This window comes from Trichechus manatus, unplaced genomic scaffold (genome assembly GCF_000243295.1).
Source record: "Trichechus manatus latirostris isolate Lorelei unplaced genomic scaffold, TriManLat1.0 scaffold00077, whole genome shotgun sequence".
Classification (NCBI taxonomy): domain Eukaryota; kingdom Metazoa; phylum Chordata; class Mammalia; order Sirenia; family Trichechidae; genus Trichechus; species Trichechus manatus.
The window spans coordinates 843,344-864,867 of NW_004444013.1; the positions used below are offsets into that span (position 1 = coordinate 843,344).

Here is a 21,524-nt window from a genome sequence, read left to right on the forward strand (position 1 = left end):
CAGGGACAAGGGCCAGAAGGCAGAAGGGGACAGGAAAGCTGGTGATAGGGAACCCAAGGTTGAGTAAGGACAGTGTTGATGTGTTGTGAGGTTGTGTTAACCATTGTCATAGGGCAACATGTGTACTAACTGTTAAATGAGAAACTATTTTGTTCTGTAAGCCTTCATCTAAAGTGAGAATAGCAGCACAATTGGAAGAGCATAGCCGATGTCACTGAACTGTGCATGTAGAAGTTTTTGAAATGGTGTATCTTTGGCTATGTATGTTTTCACCAAAAAAAAAAAAAAGTCGAGAAGTGATAGGGTTGACAAGTTGTGGGATTGTTAACCAATGTCATAGAACCATATGTATACTACTGTTTCATGAGAAACTATTTGTTCTGTAAGCCTTCACCTGAAGTACAATTAAAAAAAAAAAAAAAAACTACAATGAGATATTATCTCACCCCAGCAAGGCTAACATTAATCCAAAAATCACAAAATGATAAATGCTGTAGAAGTTGTGGAGAGACTGGAACACTTATACACTGTTGCTGGGAATGTAAAATGGTACAACCACTTTGGAAATCAATTTGGCACTTCCTTTAAAAACTAGAAATGGAAGTACCATAGGATCCAGCTGTCCCACTCCTTGGAATATATCCTAGAGAAATAAGGGCTGTCACGAATAGATACATGCACACCCATGTTCATTGCAGCACTGTTCACAGTAGCAAAAAGATAGAAACAATCTAGGTGCCCATCAACGGACGAATGGATAAACAAATTGCAGTATAGCCACACACTGGAATACTATGCAACGATAAAGAACAATGATGAAGCCGTGAAACATAACATGGAGGAATCTGGAAGTCATTAGGCTGAGTGAGTTTAGTCAGTCACAAAGGACAAATATTGTATAAGACCTCTATTATAAGAACTCAAGAAAAGGTTTAAACACAGAAGAGAATATTCTTTGATGGTTATGAGGGTAGGGAGTGGGGTGCGAGCGTGAGGGTAATTTAGTAACTAGATAGTAGACAAGAATTATCTTAGGTGAAGGGAAGGACAGCACACACTACAGGGGAAGTCAGCACAACTGGACTAAACCAAAGCTGAGAAGTTTCCTGAATACAACCAAACATGTCAAGGGACAGAGTAGCAGGGGTGGGGGTCTGGGGACCATGCTTTCAGGGGACCTCTAGGTCAACTGGCATAACAAAGCTTACTAAGAAAATGTTCTGCCTCCTGCTTTGGTGAGTGGCGTCTGGAGCCTTAAAAGCTTGCAAGCTGCCATCTAAGATGCATCAATTGTTCCCAGTCACCTGGAGTACAGGAGAATGAATACCAAAGACACAAGGAAAGTGTTAGCCCAAGAGACAAAAGGGCCACGTAAACCAGAGACTTCATCAGCCTGAGACCAGGAGAACTAGATGGTGCCTGGCTACCACCAATGACTGCCCTGACAGGGAACACAGCAGAGAGTCCCGGATGGAGCAGGAGAAAGGTGGGGAGCAGAACTCAAATTGTAGTAAGAAGACCAGACTTAATGGTCTGACTGAGACTGGAGGAAGCCCGGGAAGCATGGCCCCTGGATTCTCTATCAGCCCAGAACTAAAACAATTTCTGAGGCCAACTCTTCAGACAGGGATTAGACTGGACTGTGGAACATAAAGTGATACTCGTGAGGAGTGTGCCACTCAGCTCAAGTAGATTAAAAGAGACTAAATGAGCAGCTTCTGTCTGGAGGTGAGATGGAAAGGCAGAGACAGGAGCTGGCTGAATGGACATGGGGAATCGGACTGAAAGGAGGAGTGTGCTGTCACACTATGGGGAGAGCAATTAGGGTCACATAACAATGTATGTATAAATTTTTGTATAGGAGATTAACTTGAAATGTAAACTTCATTTAAACTACAACAATAAAAAAAAAAGATGAAAAGCTGACTTCAGCTTCCAGACCCAAAATCTGGGTTCAAGCCCACCCCTATCCAAATGCAGATTTCAGTCTGGAGAAGGAGCTTTGAGGTGCCTCCTCCAGCTCTGAGGCAAAGCCACTTGTGTTCTGGATGAACCGTTTAGTCTCTGGCCTGGGACAAGTCTCTATGCCCTGAATGACACTGCTTCTTACCTGATCCTTGACAGAGAAGCCTGAAGTCGCAGGTGAAGGCTGTACTTATGGCTAGTGTGCCCAGTTACTGGATCTGTGAGGCACGTTGAAGCAAACAGTTACAAAAGAAATGCGGAAATCCTGTATTCCTTCCAAGGCAGGCCCACTAATTACGGAGATCTGGAGTGCTAAGCCTCACACAAGGTCAGATGAGCATTTATTACACGCACACCTCCTCTGACAGGCCGTTCACTGGTAGTAGGTATGTTTTGAATTGGATCTCAGGAGAAAGTGGCCCCAGGAGCCCACATACAGAGAATTCAAGGTGTTGGGAGATGAAGGCACTCCTGAACAGGGCCAGGAAAGGTTATGGAAAAGGTGGGGTAGTCAAGTAGTTTGAAGTTTAGAGGAAGGACATTTTAAACAGACTGCTGCTTTCAAGACAAGAGCAGAGCTGATTGGATGGAGAGGTGCTGAAGCTGCTACGCTGAAGAAGAGCCGGAGAGGCAGCACGCCAGGCTGTCAGGGTCCTCAGCAGGAGACCTGGTTCTTTTAAATCATACATAAGAAACAGCTTTGAAAACTGTAACGTGTTATTAAAATGTTAGCTGTGGTTATCCCCAAGGACCTCGTCACAAGTTCAACACACCCATAGGGAGAGCAGAGTCTGTGTCTTTGCCAACCTGAGCATATTTGTGCAAATTTGGAAAAGACACCCCTCCCTCAGGACACTTCCATCTGTTGGGAAATTGTCTAGTGAGACTGATTTTATTAGAACAAGACATTTTATTGCCATCTGCCAAAAATTACGAGAGTAAATACACAGATCTATGGTGTCTAAGCTGTGAATGATGTCCCTTCTGAGGTAGTGCCACTGTGCCCTGCACTGCTGCACAGCCCTCCAGAGTGGTCTGTTGTAGGCTGGATGCCAGGAACTGACTGCCTGGGTCAGGTGCCATGCCTTTATTTCCCATGACTTTTCCTCACCATGCATACTGGGCACCCACCATGAGAAAGGAGCGCAGACCTTTTGGTCTGTTGTCAACCGACTGCCTCTCTCTAGCAACGCTGTGCTCTGCTGGAAGTTTTGCCATGTGTTCCACAAACTCCTCCGAGATGGACACCCAAATGTGAGTTCCTGGGACTGCAGTGGGATGGCCAGGGAGCCGTGTGTCGGCTACAAAGGGCTGCTCTTCCCTCCCAATGGATGGGTGACAACTGCCCCTTTCTCCTGACCTTTTTGGTTGCCAGTTAGAGTTGGATGCATTTCTCCATTCACCGTCTGCTCCCTACCCAGCCCCGTGCTTTACCATTCTCTGTCTTCCCCCTTCTGTTCTCTCATAGACTGTTCTCTTCCCTCTCCAGGTCCTGAAGGACTCTCTGAGATACAAAAATGAGTTGAGTGACATGAGCAGGATGTGGGTGAGTTTGGAGATGCTATCAGGAACCACCTCTTCCTCCTATTCTTCTCCAGTGGCCACATAACCAGGACTATGGAATGGAACAAATTCACCTCTCAACGTATTTAGGGTTTCTCCCATGAGAATCATAGAAGAGCCAAGGATACACAAAAGCAGTCCTGTGATATCCACGGTCTTCCTGGGGCCCTAGAAGCTACAGAGAGGGTCTAGAGCCTGAGATCTCCTGTCTGTGGAACCTCATGTCACAGCTCTATAGGCTTTGGGATCCCCTCAGCAGTGACATTGCCTCAGTTGCTACTTCTTTCCCTTCCACTGTCCCACTGGGGTCACAGTGTGTTGAGAATTAACATATCCAATTCTTAATGCACTTAATGGGATGAAAGAGGAGGTATGTGCAGTATCAAAGTCACTTTTTTACACACACACCAAAATCCCTCTTAGATTTTGATATCCCAGAGGTGTGTGTGTGGCAGGTGTAAGAGTAGGGTGGGGTAATCTGCATTTTAAGAATCTCTCTGGTTGATTCTGATATCCCATTTGGCCCCACTGGTTGAGAACTACTACTTTAGCCCATTTCCCCCAATTATTAACTATATCTGCCTGTACTCACAAAATGTGAGTTATTATGTAGTCTAGTCCACCATTATAGGTGAGGAAAATACAGGCCCAGAGAGAGAAACATGTTGCCCAAAGGCACAAGGCTAGTTACCTGCACAAAGCTGAGGGTTGTCCTCAAATCTTCCAACTGTGTGTTAGTAATCTTTTTTTTTTTTTATAATATTGTATTGAGTTTTTGGTAAAAGTTTATACAGCACGTTAGGTTCCCATTTGACAATTTCCACACAAGTTGCTCAGTGACATTAGTTACATTTATCACAATATGTCAACATTGTCTTTATTTGTGTTCAGTTTGTTCCCTTTCCAGTACTGTAGTTTCCCTGTCTCCTAGTCTTCTCACCTTTTTTTTTTTTTTCCTTAATTTCTCATTCAAAAATTTATACACAAATATTTTGTGACATTGTTGCAATTCCCACAACGTGACAGCGCACTCCCCCTTTCCACCCCGGGTTCCATTTGTCCAGTTCCTGTCCCTTCCTGCTTTTTATCCTGCTTTTGGATAGGAGTTGCCCATTTGATCTCGTATATTTGATTGATCTAAGAAGCACATTCCTCACGTGTGTTATTTTTTGTTTTATAGGTCTGTCTAATCTTTGTCGGAAAAGTGGGCTTCAGGATTGGTTTTAGTTATGGGTTAGCAGAGTGTCCAGGGGCCATAGTTTCAGGGTGTATTTCTAGAACATGTAAAATTCAGGACTTTTTTCCCCCCTTTTTGTATGAATTGCCCTGGTACATCTTTTTTTTTTATCCTTTTACTTTCAACTTTTCTATATTCTTATGTTTTAGAAATCTCACCTGTAAATAGCATTTAGATAGATCTTTTTTTTTAAACTCAAGATGATGGTTGACAGATGATGTCTTTTAGCTGGGTATTTAGTCCGTTTACATTTGTTGTAATAAATGGATGTATATCTCTCATCTTATTTTTTGCCATTTGTCCCATCTGTTCTGTTTTTCTCTCATTCCTTGCTTTCTTTTGTATTGATTGAGTATTTTTTTTCTCATTCCATTTTTTTCCTATTACTAACCAGAAGGTAACATTTTTTTTTCTTTGTAGGTTCTCTAATAATTTCAAAATTCATGCTTAACTTATCAAGGTCTAATATTTATATCTCCATCTGTTTCCTGTATGACACAGAGACCTTAGAATATTTTAACTCCATTCACTCCTTCTCAGTTTATTTGATAATATTGTCATGCCTTTTAATTTTGGTTATTTTTTCTTTTTAAACACTGTAAGATATTATTTTAATTATTTTATTCTGTACTCTTCATTTTTTCTTATATCTCAGACCTTTCATTTGGTATCACTTTCTTTCTGCCTGAATTATTTTCTTTAGAACTTCCTTTAGTGAGAGTTGGCTAGCAGCAAACACCATATTTGCTTGTCTGAGAATGTGTTTACTTCACCCTCAATCTTGGAAGATATTTTCTCTGGGTTTAGAATTCTAGAGTGACAGTTATCTTCTCTCAGCACATGGAAGGTGGTATTCAAGATATGATTCCACTGACTTCTGGCTTCCATTATTTTCATGAAGTCAGCTGTCAGACTCACCGTTGCTCCTTTGAAGCTAATGTGTGTTTTTACTCCGGCCGTTATTAAGATCTTAGTGGGTGTCTAGGTGTGAATTTATTTTGAATTCTTCGGACTTCTTAAATCTGTGGGTTAGTATTATTCATCAGTTCTGAAAAATTCTCATTGTCTCTTCAAATAATGCCTTTGCTCCATTTTGTCATCTTCTGAGACTTTGATTAGAGGTATATTAGACTTCCTCACTTTATTTCCCACTTCACTCTATTCCCCATGTCTCTGAACTGCTATTTCATTTTTTATACCTATTTGTCTCTATAATTCTGGATAATTCATAAGATAATTCATCTATATTTCATTTCACTTGTTCCCTCTTTAGCTGATTCTAATCCATAAGGATTTCAATTTTAGCTAATACAGTTTTTCATTTCTTGGAGTTCTTTTTTTTTTCCAATCTGCTCAGCATTCTTTATCATTTTTTGTGTCTTGCATATATTTTGAAACAGTCTCTTATTTCTTTAGACATATTAAACACAGTAGTCATTTTGTATATCACTTTTTATAATTCTCTTATCTAAAGTCCCTAGATCTGATTCTGCTATCTGTTGTTTTTGGTGAATTTTTGCTCATGTTATGTAGTTTCCTTTTGTACTTAGTTATTTTTTACCATGAGCTGCTCATTTTCCTTGGAATTTTATTTGTGGGAATTCTCTGAAGTCTATAATAAAGGCATGTCCCTCCAGAGAGAATTAACATTTGTTTCCACCTGTATCACTCTAAATTAAATTCTCAGCTTGAGGTTTTGTGAATTGTGGGGTAAATCCCCATGAGGACTGGCTCATAGGTCCAATTCTCAGCAGCAATTTCTTCCTCCCTCTGCTTACTGCAGTGGTTTGGGGTCGTAGATTTTCTTTGCGGTCCTCAGGGAGGGGTGTGACATGAGCAGTACCCTTATACCAAGGAGGCAGTCCTTTGGCTCTTCCACTTGATTCCTCACCTTGGGCAGGCTAGATCCGTACCTCCTGTGTACCACCTGGCCCTTGAGGCCCAGAAAACCAAAACTCAGGTTCACCTGGTAAGACAAAGTCCTGTCCTTCCCTCCCCATCCCAGTATTCCATTTACCTCTCTGATTACCTGTGTTTCCTCAATCCTGAGGATTCCTTACTTTCTTGCTAGCTTATTAATGCCTTCAAAAAGAAACTTTTAATATTTTACGTAATATTTTTAGTAGTTTACAGTGGGAAGGTACCTAGCCTTCCTTGTTGTCCAAAATGGTCTCTTTTGCTGTGTAGTTCTGTCTCATTGATTTGACTAAGTTTCTGGAAGTTAGGAGTCATCTTTTATTTTTTAATCTTTGTGCCTTTTCATATTAAGTATAATTATCTTTGATGCTGAGAATATTTTCCCTCCTTTTTCTACTTTTTAATACTTTCCAATTTTTTATAATAAGTATTACATAAAATTAATAAAATATGAATTTTTCAAAGAACATCAAAAAATTATGAAAATACTCTCATCTCTGGCTTTGGTGTTTTCACATCCTCTGATTACTCACTTCCCTTTGGTGCCTCTGAGGCATGTTTTCAGTGGGGTTCCTTGACTCTAGAAGATATAAAAGTCAAAACTCATATGGCAGCCACAGCTGCTCGGTTTAAGGGTTCTTTGTGCCCCCATTACTCTCCTTTTTTATAGATAACTGGGAGTTGCCAGCATCACTTTGCTAGTTCTAGCTTCTTCCCAGGCACCCAGGACAGGCCAACAGGGGGCCTGACTGCTTGGGCAGGCCCTGTGGGAAGCTGTATTTTCCACCAGCTAGGACTGCGCCCATTTCAAATTACTGTCACCTGTGTAATATTGTAGACCCTTTTAGTCTTTGTGAATCCACCTGGGGAGGTGTTTTCTCTCCTGTGCTTAAATAAGGAGACAGAGGCAGAAGGAAAGAAAGAGCCCCCTGGCTAGACTGTGATTGCTAAGGGTAGAAGACTTAAAATTGTTAAATAAGAAAACTTGTCCAGAATTTTTTAAAGAAATTGTCATGTTTGTATACAAGATTATACTATTAAAATGTTCGTTGAAACATCGTTTATAATAGCAAAAGTTTGCCAACAAGTAAAATGTATAATAGTAGGGAATTGGTTCAATAGATAATGGCACATAATTATCATTCACAACACAGTCACTAAAAATATTGATACAGAAAAACATTTAAGAACAGGCAACAAATTATAGTGTATTAAGTGAAAAAAACCAAGTTGATCCCATTTTATATTTAAAAATACAAGGAAGGTTACACCAAATGTTAGTCATGATTATATCTGGTGGCTAGATTAAAAGTGAAACTTTTGTGTGTGTGCTTTTCTATATTTTCCAAATTTTCAACAATGAACATTTGTTATTTTCATGATCATAAGAAATATATTCCGATCCTGGCTGTAAGTCTCTCAACCTAAAGGTTCTTAGTGTTGACGCCATACTTTCTTTCCTTTTTTAAAAGGGTCACCTGAGTGAGGGGTATGGACAACTTTGCAGCATCTACCTCAAACTACTGAGAACGAAGATGGAGTACCACACCAAAGTGAGTCTTTGTGGACAATTCTGCCACCACCCACTCCTCCCCACCCCCAACACCGTTCTCCTCAGCCCCTCAGCGCTTCTCTGGGCTTAATTATCACGTCTTTCAGATAATAAAAGACAGTGCTGATACCATATCCCAGCTGTGTGAGAAGAAAACATTTTATAGGGCAACCATAGTTAGGCCCTAGAGGTTTGACAAAGGGACTAGGATTTGGGCCCATGTCACCTGCTCCTTTTGTTTTCCTTCATTTTGCAAATAGAGGAACCATATCCACTAAATGGCCTTATGAAATTGTTTTAGAAGCACTGATTTTACTGTATACTGTTAGTAAAAACGAATTCCTTCAATTTATATAGTGAGTTTCCACCACAGAATCTTCTTTTAATCAATACATGATTTTAGTCAGTGTTTCTTACATGTTCCTGATGCATGCAAACTGTGCTTTTTGTCACAAGTGACAAATAAAAATGGTCTGCTCTTTAGGAATTTACAGATTTGTTGGGGAGAGAAGTCTTACACAATTTTAGTAACTATGTAATAGTGCAACTCAGAAGAAATAATAAGTCACGTGTGCTGTAGACAAGTGCCAGAGATGTTCTGAAATTATTGAGGGTTATGGTGTCAGAGATGCAAAATGAAGGAAGTAGGGCTTGAGGTGGATCTTGAAGGATGGGTATAGTGCAAATAGGTGGTGGGGAAGAAGAATGACATGTCTGGTGGAGGAGAAAATGGCCTGAATAGGGGAGCTGGCATTGGAAATGGAGAAAGGAATAGATTTAAGAGAAAGTAATGTAATTGAGTGTGTATTATCTCTTATGTACCTGAAGGATCTGTCTGATAAAGGTAGCTGTGGTTCACTGTTACCATCCTACTGTGTTGACTTTTTTGTTTTTTTTGAATTGAGGTAAAACTTATAAACAAATTTAACCATTTTAAAATGGACAATTCAGTAGCATTTAGTGCATTCCCAATATTGTACAACCATCACCTGTAACCTAGTTACAAAACATTTTCATCATCCCAAAAGGAAACCCCGTAGCCACTAAACAGTTACTCCCCATCCCCTCTTCCTTCCAGCCCATAAAAACCAAACCTGTTGCCATCAAGTCGATTCCAACTCATAGTGACCCTATAGGATAGAGTAAAATTGCCCCCTGGGGTTTCCAAGGAGCAACTGGTAGATAGGTGGATTCGAACTGCTGACCTTTCCTTTTTTTTTAAGTTAACAGCCAAATTCTTTACCACTGTACCACCAGGCCTCAATCCCAGCCCATGGCAACCACTAATCTACTTTCTATCTCTCTGAATTTGCCTATTCTGGATATTTCATATAAATGGAATCATACGATATGTGACCTTTTGTGCCTGAGCTCATTCACTTAGCATAATGTTTCTGTGTTCATCCAGGTTGTAGTATGTATCAGTACTTCCTTTCTTTCTATGGGTGGGTAATACACCATTGTACGATGCACCACACATTTTATTTGTCCACTCTGCAGCTGATGGCAGTAGGGTTGTCACCACCTTTTGGCTACTGTGAATAGTGCTTCTGTGAACATTTGTATACAAGTATTTGTCTGAATATCTGTTTTCAGTTCTTTTGAGTATGTACCTAGGAGTGGATTTTCTTGGTCATACGATAATTCTGTGTTTTATTTTTGAGGAACCCCCAAACTGATTTCCATAGCAGCAGCACCATTCTACATTCCCACCAGCAATGTGCAAGGGTTCCACTTTCTTGACATCCTCACCAACACTTGTTATTTTCCCTTTCTTTTTAATTAGAACATCTTAGTGAGTGTGAAGCAGTATTTCATTGTGGTTTTGATTTGCACTTTACTAATGACTAATGGGAGCCCTGGTGGCACAGTGGTTACGAGCTCGACTGCTAACCAAAAGGTCGGCAATTTGAATCCACCAGCTGCTCCTTGGAAACCCTATGCAGCAGTTCCGCTGTGAGTCGGAATCAACTCAATGGCAGTGAGGGTAGGGTAGTTAATGACTAATGATGTCAACATCTTTTCATGTATTTGTTGGCCATTTATGTATCTTCTTTGGAGAAATAATCTTTTGAAGTCCTTTGCCCATTTTAAAAACTGTGTTAGTCTTTTTGTTGTTGTTTGTAAGAGTTTCTTATGTATTCTGGGTACTAGAGTATTATCAAACATACGATTTGCAAATATTTTCTTCCATTTTGTGGCTTATCTTTTCACTTTCTTGATGTGCTCCTTTGGAGCACAAAAGTTTTTCATTTTGATGAAGTCCAATTTATCTGTTTTTTCTTTTGTTCCTTATGCTTTTGGTGTCATATTTAAGAAGCCGTGCCAAATCTAAGGTCATGAAGATTTGCTCCTGTGTTTTTTTCTAGGAGTTTTATAGTTTTAGCACTTACGTTTAGGTCTTTGATCCATTTTGAGTTAACTTCCGTACATGGTATTGGGTAGGGGATCAAATTCATTCTTTTTCATGTAGTTATCCGGTTCTCCTAGAACCATATGTTGAAGAGACTATTCTTTTTCCATTAAAAGGTCTTGGCATGCTTGTCTAAAATCAATTAACAATAGATTTATGGGTTTATTTCTGGACCGTCAGTGCTATTCTATTGATCTATATGTTCATCCTTATATCAGTACCATACTGTTTTGATTACTGTAGTTTTGTAGTATTTAAATCAGGAACTGTGAGTCTTCAAACTTTGCATCTTAACAATTCCATATGAATTTTAGGATTAACTGTTCCATTTCTGAAGAAAAAGTCATTGGGATTTTGATAGAGATTGCATTGAATCAGTAAATCAATTAGCGGAGTATTGCCATCGTAGCAATATTAAGTCTTCCAATCCATGAACACAGCATGTCTTTCCATTTATTTGAGTCTTCTTTAAATTTTTTCAGCAATATCTATTACTGGTAAAATTTATTCCTAAGCATTTTATTGTTTTTGATGCTATTGTAAATGGTACCGTTTTCTTCATTTTATTTTTGAATTGTTCATTGATAATGCATGGAAATACAACTGAATTTTGTATTTTGATTTGTATCCTGCTACTTTGCTGAATTTGTTTATTAGCTCTAATAGTTTATTTGTAGCTTCTTTAGGATTTTCCATATATGAGATCATCTGTGAATAAAGATTATTTAATTCTTTTTTTTTTTTTTCCTAATTTAGGTGGCTTTTTTTCCTTGCCTAATTGCTCTGGCTAGAACTTCTAGTACAATGTTGAATAGAAGTGGCAAGAACAGCGCTCTTGTCCTATTCCTGATCTTGCAGGGAAAGCTTTTAGTCTTTCACCACTGAATATAATGTTCGCTGTAGGTTTTTCCTAAATGCCATTTATGATGTTGAGGAAGTTCCCTTCTGTTCCTAGTTTGCTGAATGTTTTTTATCATGAAATGGTGTTGGATTTTGTCACATGCTTTTTCTGCATCATTGAGATAATCATGTAAGGTTTTGTTTTGTTTTTTTCCATTCTATTATTGTGGTGTATTACATTGATTGATTTTGTGTATGTGTGTGCGTGCTTTAGGTGAAAGTTTACAGAGCAAAGTAGTTTCTCATTAAACAATTAATACAGTATTGTTTTGTAACATCGGTTGCTAACCCCACAACATGTCAACAGTCTCCCCTTCTCAACCTCAGGTTCCCCATTTCCATTTGTCTAGCTTTCCTGTCGCCTCTTGCCTTCTCATCCTTGTCCATGGGCTGGTGTGCCCATTTAGTCTCGTATACAAGGTTGAACTACATGTGTTATTGTTTGTTTTATAGGCCTGTCTAATCTTTGGCTGAACAGTGGACCTCAGGAGTGACTCCAGTACTGAGTTAAAAGGGTATCCGGGGCCATACTCTTGGGGTTTTTCCAGTGTCAGGCCAGTAAGTCTGGTCTTCTTTTGTGAATTTGAATTTTGTTCTACGTTTTTCTCCAGCTCTGTTAGGGACCCCCTATTGTGATCCCTGTCAGAGCAGTCAGTGGTGGTAGCCAGGCACCATCTAGTTGTGCTGGACTCAGTCTGGTGGAGGCTGTGGCAATTGTGGTCCATTAGTCCTTTGGACTGATCTTTCCCTAGTATCTTTGGTTTTCTTCATTTTCCCTTGTTCCAGACAGGGTGAGACCAGTAGATATATCTTAGATGGCCATTCACAAGCTTTTAAGACCCCAGACACTAATCACCAAAGTAGGATGTAGAACATTTTCTTTATAAACTATGTTATGTCAGTTGAGCTAGATGTCCTCCAAAACCATGGTCCTCAGCCCAGTAATTTGGTCCCTCAGGAAGTTTGTCTGTGAAGCTTCTATGACTTTGCCTTGGTCAGGTTGTGCTGACTTCCCCAGTATTATGTACTGTTTTACCCTTCACCAAAGTTACTACTTATCTGTTGTCTAGTTAGTGCTTTTCCCTCCCCACCCCTCTCCTCCCTTGTAACCGTCAAAGGTTGTTTCTTTCTGTGTGTAGACCTTTCCTTGAGTTTTTATAATAGTGGTCTCATACAGTATTTGTTCTTTTGTGATTGACTTATCTCACTCAGCATAATGCCCTCCAGATTCATACACGTTGTGAGGTGTTTCACAGATTGATCATTGTTCTGTATCTTTGTGTAGTATTCCATTGTGTATATGCTCCGTAGTTTGTTTATCCATTCATCTGTTGATGGGCACTTAGGTTGTTTCCATCTTTTTTGCTGTTGTGAATAATGCTGCAGTGAACATAGGTGTGCATATCTCTATTCGTGTGATGGCTCTTATTTCTCTAGGGTAAATTCCTAGGGGTGGGATTGCTGGATCGTAGGATATTTCTATTTCTAGCTTTTTAAGGAAGTGCCATATCATTTTCCAAAATGGTTATACCATTTTGCATTCCCACCAGCAGTCCATAAGAGTTCCAGTCTCCCTGCAGCTTCTCCAACATTTGCTATTTTCTGTTTTTTTGATTTGTGCCTGTAATGTCAGAGTGAGATGGTATCTCATTGTGGTTTTGATTTGCATTTCTCTATTGGCTAGTGATAATGAGCATTTCTTCATGTGACTGTTAGCTGTCTGAATGTCTTCTTTGGTGAAGTGTCTGTTCATATCCTCTGCCCTTTTTTTTTTTAATCGTGAAAGTTTACAGCACAAGTTAGTTTCTCATACAACAATTTATACACACATTGTTATGTGACCCTAGTTGCTATCCCTATAATGTGACAGCACGCTTCTCCTTTCTACCCCGGATTCCCTGTGTCCATTCAACCAGCTCCTATTCCTTTCTGCCTTCTCATCTTGCCTCTGGACAGGAGCTCCACATTTAGTCTCATGTATCTACTTTAATTAAGAAGCACACTCTTCACAAGTATCATTATATGTCTTATAGTCCAGTCTAATCTTTGTCTGAAGAGTTGGCTTTGGGAATGGTTTTAGTTCTGTTCTGTGCCCATTTTTAATTGGATTATTTGTCTTTCTGTTGTAGAGGTGTTGGATTTTCCTATAGATTTTAGAGATTAGACCTTTGTCAGATATGTCATAGCCAAAAACTTTTTCCCAGCCTGTAGGTTCTCTTTTTACTCTTTTGATGAGCATAACCGTTTAATTTTTAGAAGATCCCAGTTACCTAGCTTATTTTCTGGTATTTGTGTATTGTTAGTTATGGTTTGTATCCTATTTATGCCATATATTAGGGCTCCTAGCATTGACCCTATTTTTTCTTCTATGATCTTTATAGCTTTTGATTTTATATTTAGGTCTTTGACCATTTTGAATTAGTTTTTGTGTATGGTATGAGGTATGGGTCCTGTTTCATTTTTTTGCAGATAGACATCCAGTTTTGCCAGCACCATTTGTTAAAAAGACTGTCTCTTCCCCATTTAATGGACTTTGGGCCTTTGTCAAAGATTAGGTGACCTTAAGTGGATGGATTTACATCTCGGTTCTCGATTCTGTTCCACTGGTTAACGTGTCTGTCATTGTACCAGTACCACGCTGTTTTAACTACCATAGTTGTATAGTGGGTTCTGAGATTAGGTAGTGTGAGGCCTCCTACTTTGTTCTTCTTCTTCAATAATGCTTTACTTATCCAGGGCCTCTTTCCTTTCTATATGAAGTTAATGATTAGTTTTTCCAGCTCATTAAAGAATGCTGTTGGTATTTGGATGGGGCTTGCATTATATATGTAGATTGCTTTGGGTAGAATTGACATTTTCACAATGTTGAGTGCACCTATCCATTAGCATGGTATGTTTTTCCATTTATGTATGTCTCTTGGTTTCTTGCAGTAGTGTTTTGTAGTTTTCTTTGTCTAGTTCTTTTATGTCCCTGGTTAGATTTATTCCTAAGTATTTTATTTTTTTAGGAGCTATGGTTGATTTTCTTATGTTGAACCACTCTTGCATTCCTGGCATAAATCCCACTTAATCATGATGTATAATCCTCTTAATATGCTGCTAGAATCAGTTTGCAAGTATTTTATTAATCTATATTAAGAAGGGATATTAGTCTATAGTTTTTATTTTTTTGTGATGTCTTTACCTGGCTCTGGTATATGGGTAATGCTGGCCTCGTAGAATGAGTTAAAAAATGTTCCCTTCTCTTCTGTTTTTTGGAAGAGTTTGAGTAGGATTGTTAATTCTTCTTTAAATGTTTAGAGTTCCCCAGTGAAGCTATCTGGCCCAGTATTCTTTTTTTTGTTGAGAAGCTTTTGAATAATGATTTAATATCTGTGTTTGTTATAGGCCTGCTCAAATTTTCTGTTTCTTCTTGAGTCAGTTTTGGTACTTTGTGTATTTCTAGAAATGTGTCCATTTCATATAGTTTATCTAATTTGTTGGCAGACAATTGTTTATAATCAGTTGCTATTGAATCGGTTCCAACTCATGGCGACCCCCATGTGTGTCAAAGTACAACTGTGCTCCGTAGGATTCTCAATGGCTGGTTTTTCAAGAGTAGATTATCCAGACTTTTTTCTGAGACACCTCTGGATGGACTCAAATCACCAGTCTTTCAGTTAGCAGAAAAGCTGGGTAACTGTTTTTACCACCCAAGGACTCCTGCAATTGTTAATAAAAACTAAAACCCAAACCCATTACCATCTAGTCAGTTCTGACTTATGGTGACTCCATGTGTTACAGAGTAGAACTGCTTTATAGGGTTTTCTTGTCTGTAACCTTTATGCAAGCAGATTGCCAGGCCTTTTTTTTTTCTGCAGTGCCACTGATTGGGTTTGAACCACCAACCTTTAGATTAGCAGCCAAGAGCAAACCATTTGCGCCACACAGGGAACAATTGTTAATAATACCCTTTTATAATTCTAAAAAATTCTGTAATGTCTATAGTAATACTCCCACTTTAATTTCTTATTTTAGTAATTTGAGTCCTCTCTTTTCTTCTTGGTCAGACTAGCTAAAGGTTTATCAATTTTGTTTACCTTTTCCACTAACCAACTTTCGTTTCATTGATCTATTGTTTTTCTATTCTCTGTTTCATTTAATCTTTATTATTTCTATTCGTTTATTATTAGTATTATTATTTCTTTTGGTAGCTCTTCTTCTACTTCTTTAGATGTAAAGTTAGGCTATTGATTTAGGATCTTTTTTAATGTGGGTATTTACAGCTATAAATTTCTGAGCACTGCTTTTCACAGCATCCCATAGATTTTGGTATATTGTGTTGTCATTTTCATTTATATCAAAGTATTCTCTAATCACTTTTAATTTCTTCTTTATCCACTGGTTGTATAAGATTATTTTTAACATTATTCTGTCTTCAAAACAGCCCTATAAAATAGGTGTTATTGTATTCTAGGAAGATAAAACTTAGAGAGTGGGTATGTCCCTTGTCCGTACAGCTCCTCAGTGGTAAACTCATTGGTGAACCCAGGCCTGTTGGACACTGTCTTAGTTATCTAGTGCTGCGACAACAGAAATACCACAAGCAGGGCTTTAACAAACCGAAATTTATTCTCTCACAGTTTAGGAGGGTAGAAGTCTGAATTCAGGGTGCCAGCTCCAGGGGAAGGCTTTCTGTCTCTGTCAGCTCTGGGGAAAGGTCCTTGTCATCAGTTTTCCCCTGGTCTAGGAGCTTTTCAGCATGGACCCCAGGTCCAAAGGACGCACTCTGCTCCTGGCCCTTCTTGCTTGGTGGCAATGAGGTCCCCCCATCTTTCTGCTCACTTGTCTTGCGTTTTATCTCTGTAAGATAAACAGTGATGCAGGCCACACCCCAGGGAAACTCCCCTTACATCAGATCAGAGCTGTGACCTGAGTAAGGGTGTTGCATCCCACCCTAATCCTCTTTAGCATCACCCAATCTTGCCTCATTAACCACAGGCAGAGATTAGGGTTTATAACAAATAGGATAATTTACATCAGATCACAAAATGGTGTACAGCCACACAATACTGGGAATCATGGCCTAGCCAAGTTGACACATATTTTTGGGAGACACAGTTCAATCCATGACAGACGCTAAAGCCTATGCTGTGCTATCAACCATCATGCTCTATGGCCACTCTTAACCTCCCTGCCAATGTATTGTGTCAAGTACCTGCCATGGGCCAGAACTAGGTTAGGTTCTGAAGTGAGAAAGACTTTGTCTTTGCCCTCAAGAGTCTTAATAGTTTGACTGGGAGAGAGATAATGGAGGGGGAAAAGATAGACAAGTACAATAGGGTTATAACTGAGAGAAGCCAAAGGTGGTATAAAAACGTATAAGGGAGCATCTAACACAGACCCTGGTGGAACAGTGGTTAAAGTGCTCAACTGCTAACTGAAAAGTTGGCAATTCAAACCTACCGGCCACTCTATGGGAGAAAGATGTGGCAGTCTGCTTCCATAAAGATTACACCCTTGTAAATCCTATGGGACAGTTTTACTCTGTCCTGTAGGGTCATTATGAGTCAGAATTGACTGGACAGCAAGGGATTTGGTTTTGGTTTTTTAACCCAAACGCAGTGCACCTGGCAGGCTTTTCAGAGGCAGTGACATGAGCTCGATCTTAAAATGTTACTGTGTAACAGATCAACCCGAAATTTTGTGGCTTAAAACAACGTCATTTATTATTTGTCAGTTTCTATGTGTTAGGAATTCTGGAAGGACTTGGCTAGGCAGTTCTGGCTGAAGCTCCTTCATGTGGTTATAGTCAGATGATGCCCAGAGCCGAAAGAGTGAAGGCTGGAACAGAGGAGTCGGGGGTTGGCCCCACTTCTTTCTTCAGGGCTGATTAGGCTTCCTTATAGCTTGGTGTCCTTGGACTTATGACATGATAGCTCAGCCACCAATGGCAAGCGTCCCGAGAGAACATGGTAGAAGTGCATGGCATCTTTATGACCGAGCCTCAGGAGTCACACATCATCATTTCCACTGTACTGTATTAGCTAAGGTAATCACAGAGATCCTTCAGATTCAAGGTGTAGCGACATAGACCCTACCACTAGAGGGAGAGATCAACATTAAATTCTAAAAAGAGCATGTTGACTGGGATATATGTGGTAGCCATCTTTGGAAAATAGAACTTGCCATGATCCACCCTTTGGCCCCAACAATTCACATTCTTCCCTTCAACAAATTACACGTACCCCTCCCCGAAGGCCCTAACCTACCAAATAGCAGGTAGAGAGGATGTGGCCAGATAAAGAAGGGTGGGATGGACATTCCAGATAGAAGGATCAGCTGGAGACGTGAGGGCATGAGGCTAAGAACAATTTGGTGTTTGTGTGAAACTAGGAATCCCTTCCCCCATGTGCCTGTCACTTTGTCGTACTGTGGTGGCTTGCGTGTTGTTGTGATACTGGAAACTGCCACCAGTATTCAAATACCAGCAGCGTCACCCATGGCGGACAGGTTTCAGTTGAGCTTCCAGACTAAGACAGACTAGGAAGAAGGACCTGGCGGTCTACTTCTGAGAAGAATTAGCCAGTGAAAACCTTATGATGTAGTGCCGGAAGATGAGCCCCTTAGCTTGGAAGGCACTCAGAAGACAACTGGGAAAGAGCTGTTTCCTCAGAATAGTTGACTTGGATGATATGGATGGAGTCAAGCTTTTGGGACCTTCATTTCCTGATATGGCACGACTCAAAATGAGAAGAAACAGCTGCAAACATCCATTAATAATCGGACCGTGGAATGTACTAAGTATGAACTTAGGAAAATTAGAAATCGTCAAAAATGAAATGTAATGCATAAACATTCATATCCTAGGCATTAGTGAGCTGAAATGGACTGGTATTGGCCATTTTTAATCAGACAATCATATGGTCTACTATGGTGGGAATGACAGCTTGAAGAGGAATGGCGTTGCATTCATCATCAAAAAGAACATTTCAAGATCTATCTTGAAGTACAACACTATCAGTGATAGGATAATATCCATACACCTACAAGGAAGACCAATTAATATGACTGTTATTCAAATTTACCCACCAACCACTAAGGCCAAAGATGAAGAAATTGAAGATTTTTACCAGCTTCTGCAGTCTGAAATTGATCGAACTTGCAATCAGAGTGCATTGATAATTACTGGTGATTGGAATTTGAAAGTTGGAAACGAAGAAGGATCAGTAGTTGGAAAGTATGGCCTTGCTGATAGAAACGATGCTGGAGATCACATGATAGAATTTTGCAAGACGAACGACTACTTCATTGCAGATACCTTTTTTCAACAACATAAACAGCAACTATACATGTGGACCTTGCCAGACGGAATACACAGAAATCAGATCGAGTACATCTGTGGAAAGAGACAATGGAAAAGCTCAGTATCATCAGTTACATCAAGACAAGGGGCCGACTGTGGAACAGACCATCAATTGCTCATATGCATGTACAAGTTGAAGCTGAAGAAAATTAGAACAAGTCCACAAGAGCCAAAGTACAACCTTGACTATATCCCACCTGAATTTACAGACCATCTTAAGAGTAGATTTGATGTATTCAACACTAATGACCGAAGACCAGACAAGTTGTGGAATGACATCAAGGACATCATACGTGCGTGAAGAAAGCAAGAGGTAATTAAAAAGACAGGAAAAAAAGAAGACCCAAATGGATGTCAGAAGAGACTCTGAAGCTTGCTCTTGAATGTCGAGTATCTAAAGTGAAAGGAAGAAATAATGCAATAAAAGAGCTAAACAGAAGATTTCAAAGGGTGGCTCCAGAAGACAAAATAAAGTATTATAATGACATGTGCAGAGATCTGAAGATAGAAAACTAAAAGGGAAGAACATGCTTAGCTGTGTTCAGCCAAAAGAACTGAAGAAAAAATTCAAGTCTCAAGTTGCAGTATTGAAGGATTCTGTGGGGAAAATATTAAACAACACAGGAAGCATCAAAAGAAGATAGAAAGAATACAGAGTCACTAATACCATAAAGAATGGGTGGACGTTCAACTATTTTAAGAGGTAGCATATGATCAAGAACCGATGGTAGTGAAGAAAGAGGTCGAAGCTGCACTGAAGGCAATAGTGAAACACAAGTCTCCAGGAATTGACAGAATACCGATTGAGATGTTTCAACAAACAGATGCAGTGCTGGAAGTGCTCACTCCTCTATGCCAAGAAATTGGAAAGACAGCTAACTGACGAACAGACTGGAAGAGATCCATATTTATGCCTATTCCCAAGAAAGGTGATCCAAATGAATGCGGAAATTTTCGAACAATATCGTTAATATCACACGCAAGTAAAATTTTGCTGAAGATCATTCAAAAGTGGCTGCAGCAGGGAACTACTAGAAATTCAAGCTGGATTCAGAAGAGGACGTGGAACGAAGGGTATCATTGCTGATATCAGATGGATCCTGGCTGAAAGCACAGAGTACCAGAAAGATGTTTACCTGTGTTTTATTGACTATGCAAGGGCATTCAACTGTGTGGATCATAACAAATTATGGATAACACTGCGAAGAATAGATTCCAGGACACTTAATTGTGCTCATGAGGAACCTGTACATAGATCAAGAGGCAGTCATTCAAGAACTTCCAGGCAACATGGCGCTATAGTAAGAAGCACCACCCCGTCCCTCCACAGCAAAGATCAGAAAAACTAAGTCAGACAGAGTCACACATAAATCCTGAAACCCTAAACATCAAATGAAGAGATAAAGAAATCAGCTAAGCACTGAATGGAATAAGAAACTGACCAAGAACAGAGAGCGAGGAGAGATATATGCAGAGGTCCCCTATCATCTACCGCAGCACGGTTCTGCCATCTTGGACTCCTATCGGAGGTCAGCAAACAGAAGGTACGAGAAAGCAGGTTCACAGAGCTTCCAGCAAGAAACAGAACAACCGGTAACCAGCCATATAGGCTTTCCCACTCCCCACCCTTCTTCACCCCAACTTAGCCTCCTCTGCTTCCTGCAGCCACAGTCTGTTGTCCGGGAAGCACCAGCTTCACCCCAATGTCGCTTGGATTCCACCCGCCCACACTGGCCAGCTCTCTGAGTGCCTTTTTTTTTGGCTGCTGGTGTTGCTTTTTTCTGCTTCTTTAGATTTCTTCCTTACCTCTCACCACCTCCCCCTCCTTTCTCTCAAATAACTGGCTCTGTGCGCCATCTTTGCTTCTTCCTGAAAGGCTGTGAAATACCGCTCAACTGTGAAACTGCTTCCCAGCCTGTGCTGCCACACTGGTGGGGCCCCCGGGGCTTTTTTGTTTCTTTGCTCTGATTTGTTCTGTTTTGATTTGTTTGTTTGTTTTCTTTTTCTTTTCTTGGTTTGGGAAACCCTTCTAGCTGAGCAGTACCGCGCGGCTTGGAAGCTACTGCCTTGCTCTGCACAGATGCGCGGGGACATCCCTGGAGGCATTTCTTTTTTCTTGGGGTTTTTTTGTTGTTGTTTTTGCGTTTTTTTGTTTGTTTGTTTGTTTGTTTCTTTGTTTTGTCTTCTTCTGTCTTATTCCCTTTTTGTCTTTCTTCATTTCCATTTTCTCGATTTATTCATTTTTTTCTTTTAACCTTTTCCTTTCTTTTTTTTTTTATTTTTGTTTTCCCCCATTTCTCAGTCTCTCATCTCTCCACTCCAGTAGAAAGCTCCCTTAGTACTCTTTTTGTTAGTACGTATGTTTTTGGCTCCGATTCCTCTCTCCTCTCTCTCATCTTTCCCATACTCATCTTAGCTCCACATATCACAATCTACCCTCTCCTTCCTGCCTACCTGCACCGTACGCTGAACATCACACTCCCAAGCAGCACAGACACGGCCTAGTGGAACCTGCCCTGCGCTGATTCCCGGTGTGCACTGTCAGCCCTCGTACGTGCCACAAACAACCCATCCCAGCAACTCCCCTTCAGCTAGACCTGCCCTGCTCTACCATACCTGAGTGACTGACCCT

General features: G+C 40.1%; 1 protein-coding gene across 4 annotated transcripts in view; it reads left to right on the top strand.

The window, feature by feature from the left end:
• Nucleotides 1–21,524, top strand: part of HIP1 (huntingtin interacting protein 1) — a 105,908-nt gene that overhangs the window by 37,617 nt on the left and 46,767 nt on the right. For all 4 annotated transcript variants that reach the window (XM_023735275.1, XM_023735273.1, XM_023735271.1 and 1 more), the window contains exons 3-5: nucleotides 3,077–3,219; nucleotides 3,455–3,511; nucleotides 8,155–8,235. In XM_023735275.1, coding sequence (XP_023591043.1) covers nucleotides 3,077–3,219; nucleotides 3,455–3,511; nucleotides 8,155–8,235 — 281 coding nt within the window. The remainder of the gene's footprint in view (nucleotides 1–3,076; nucleotides 3,220–3,454; nucleotides 3,512–8,154; nucleotides 8,236–21,524) is intronic.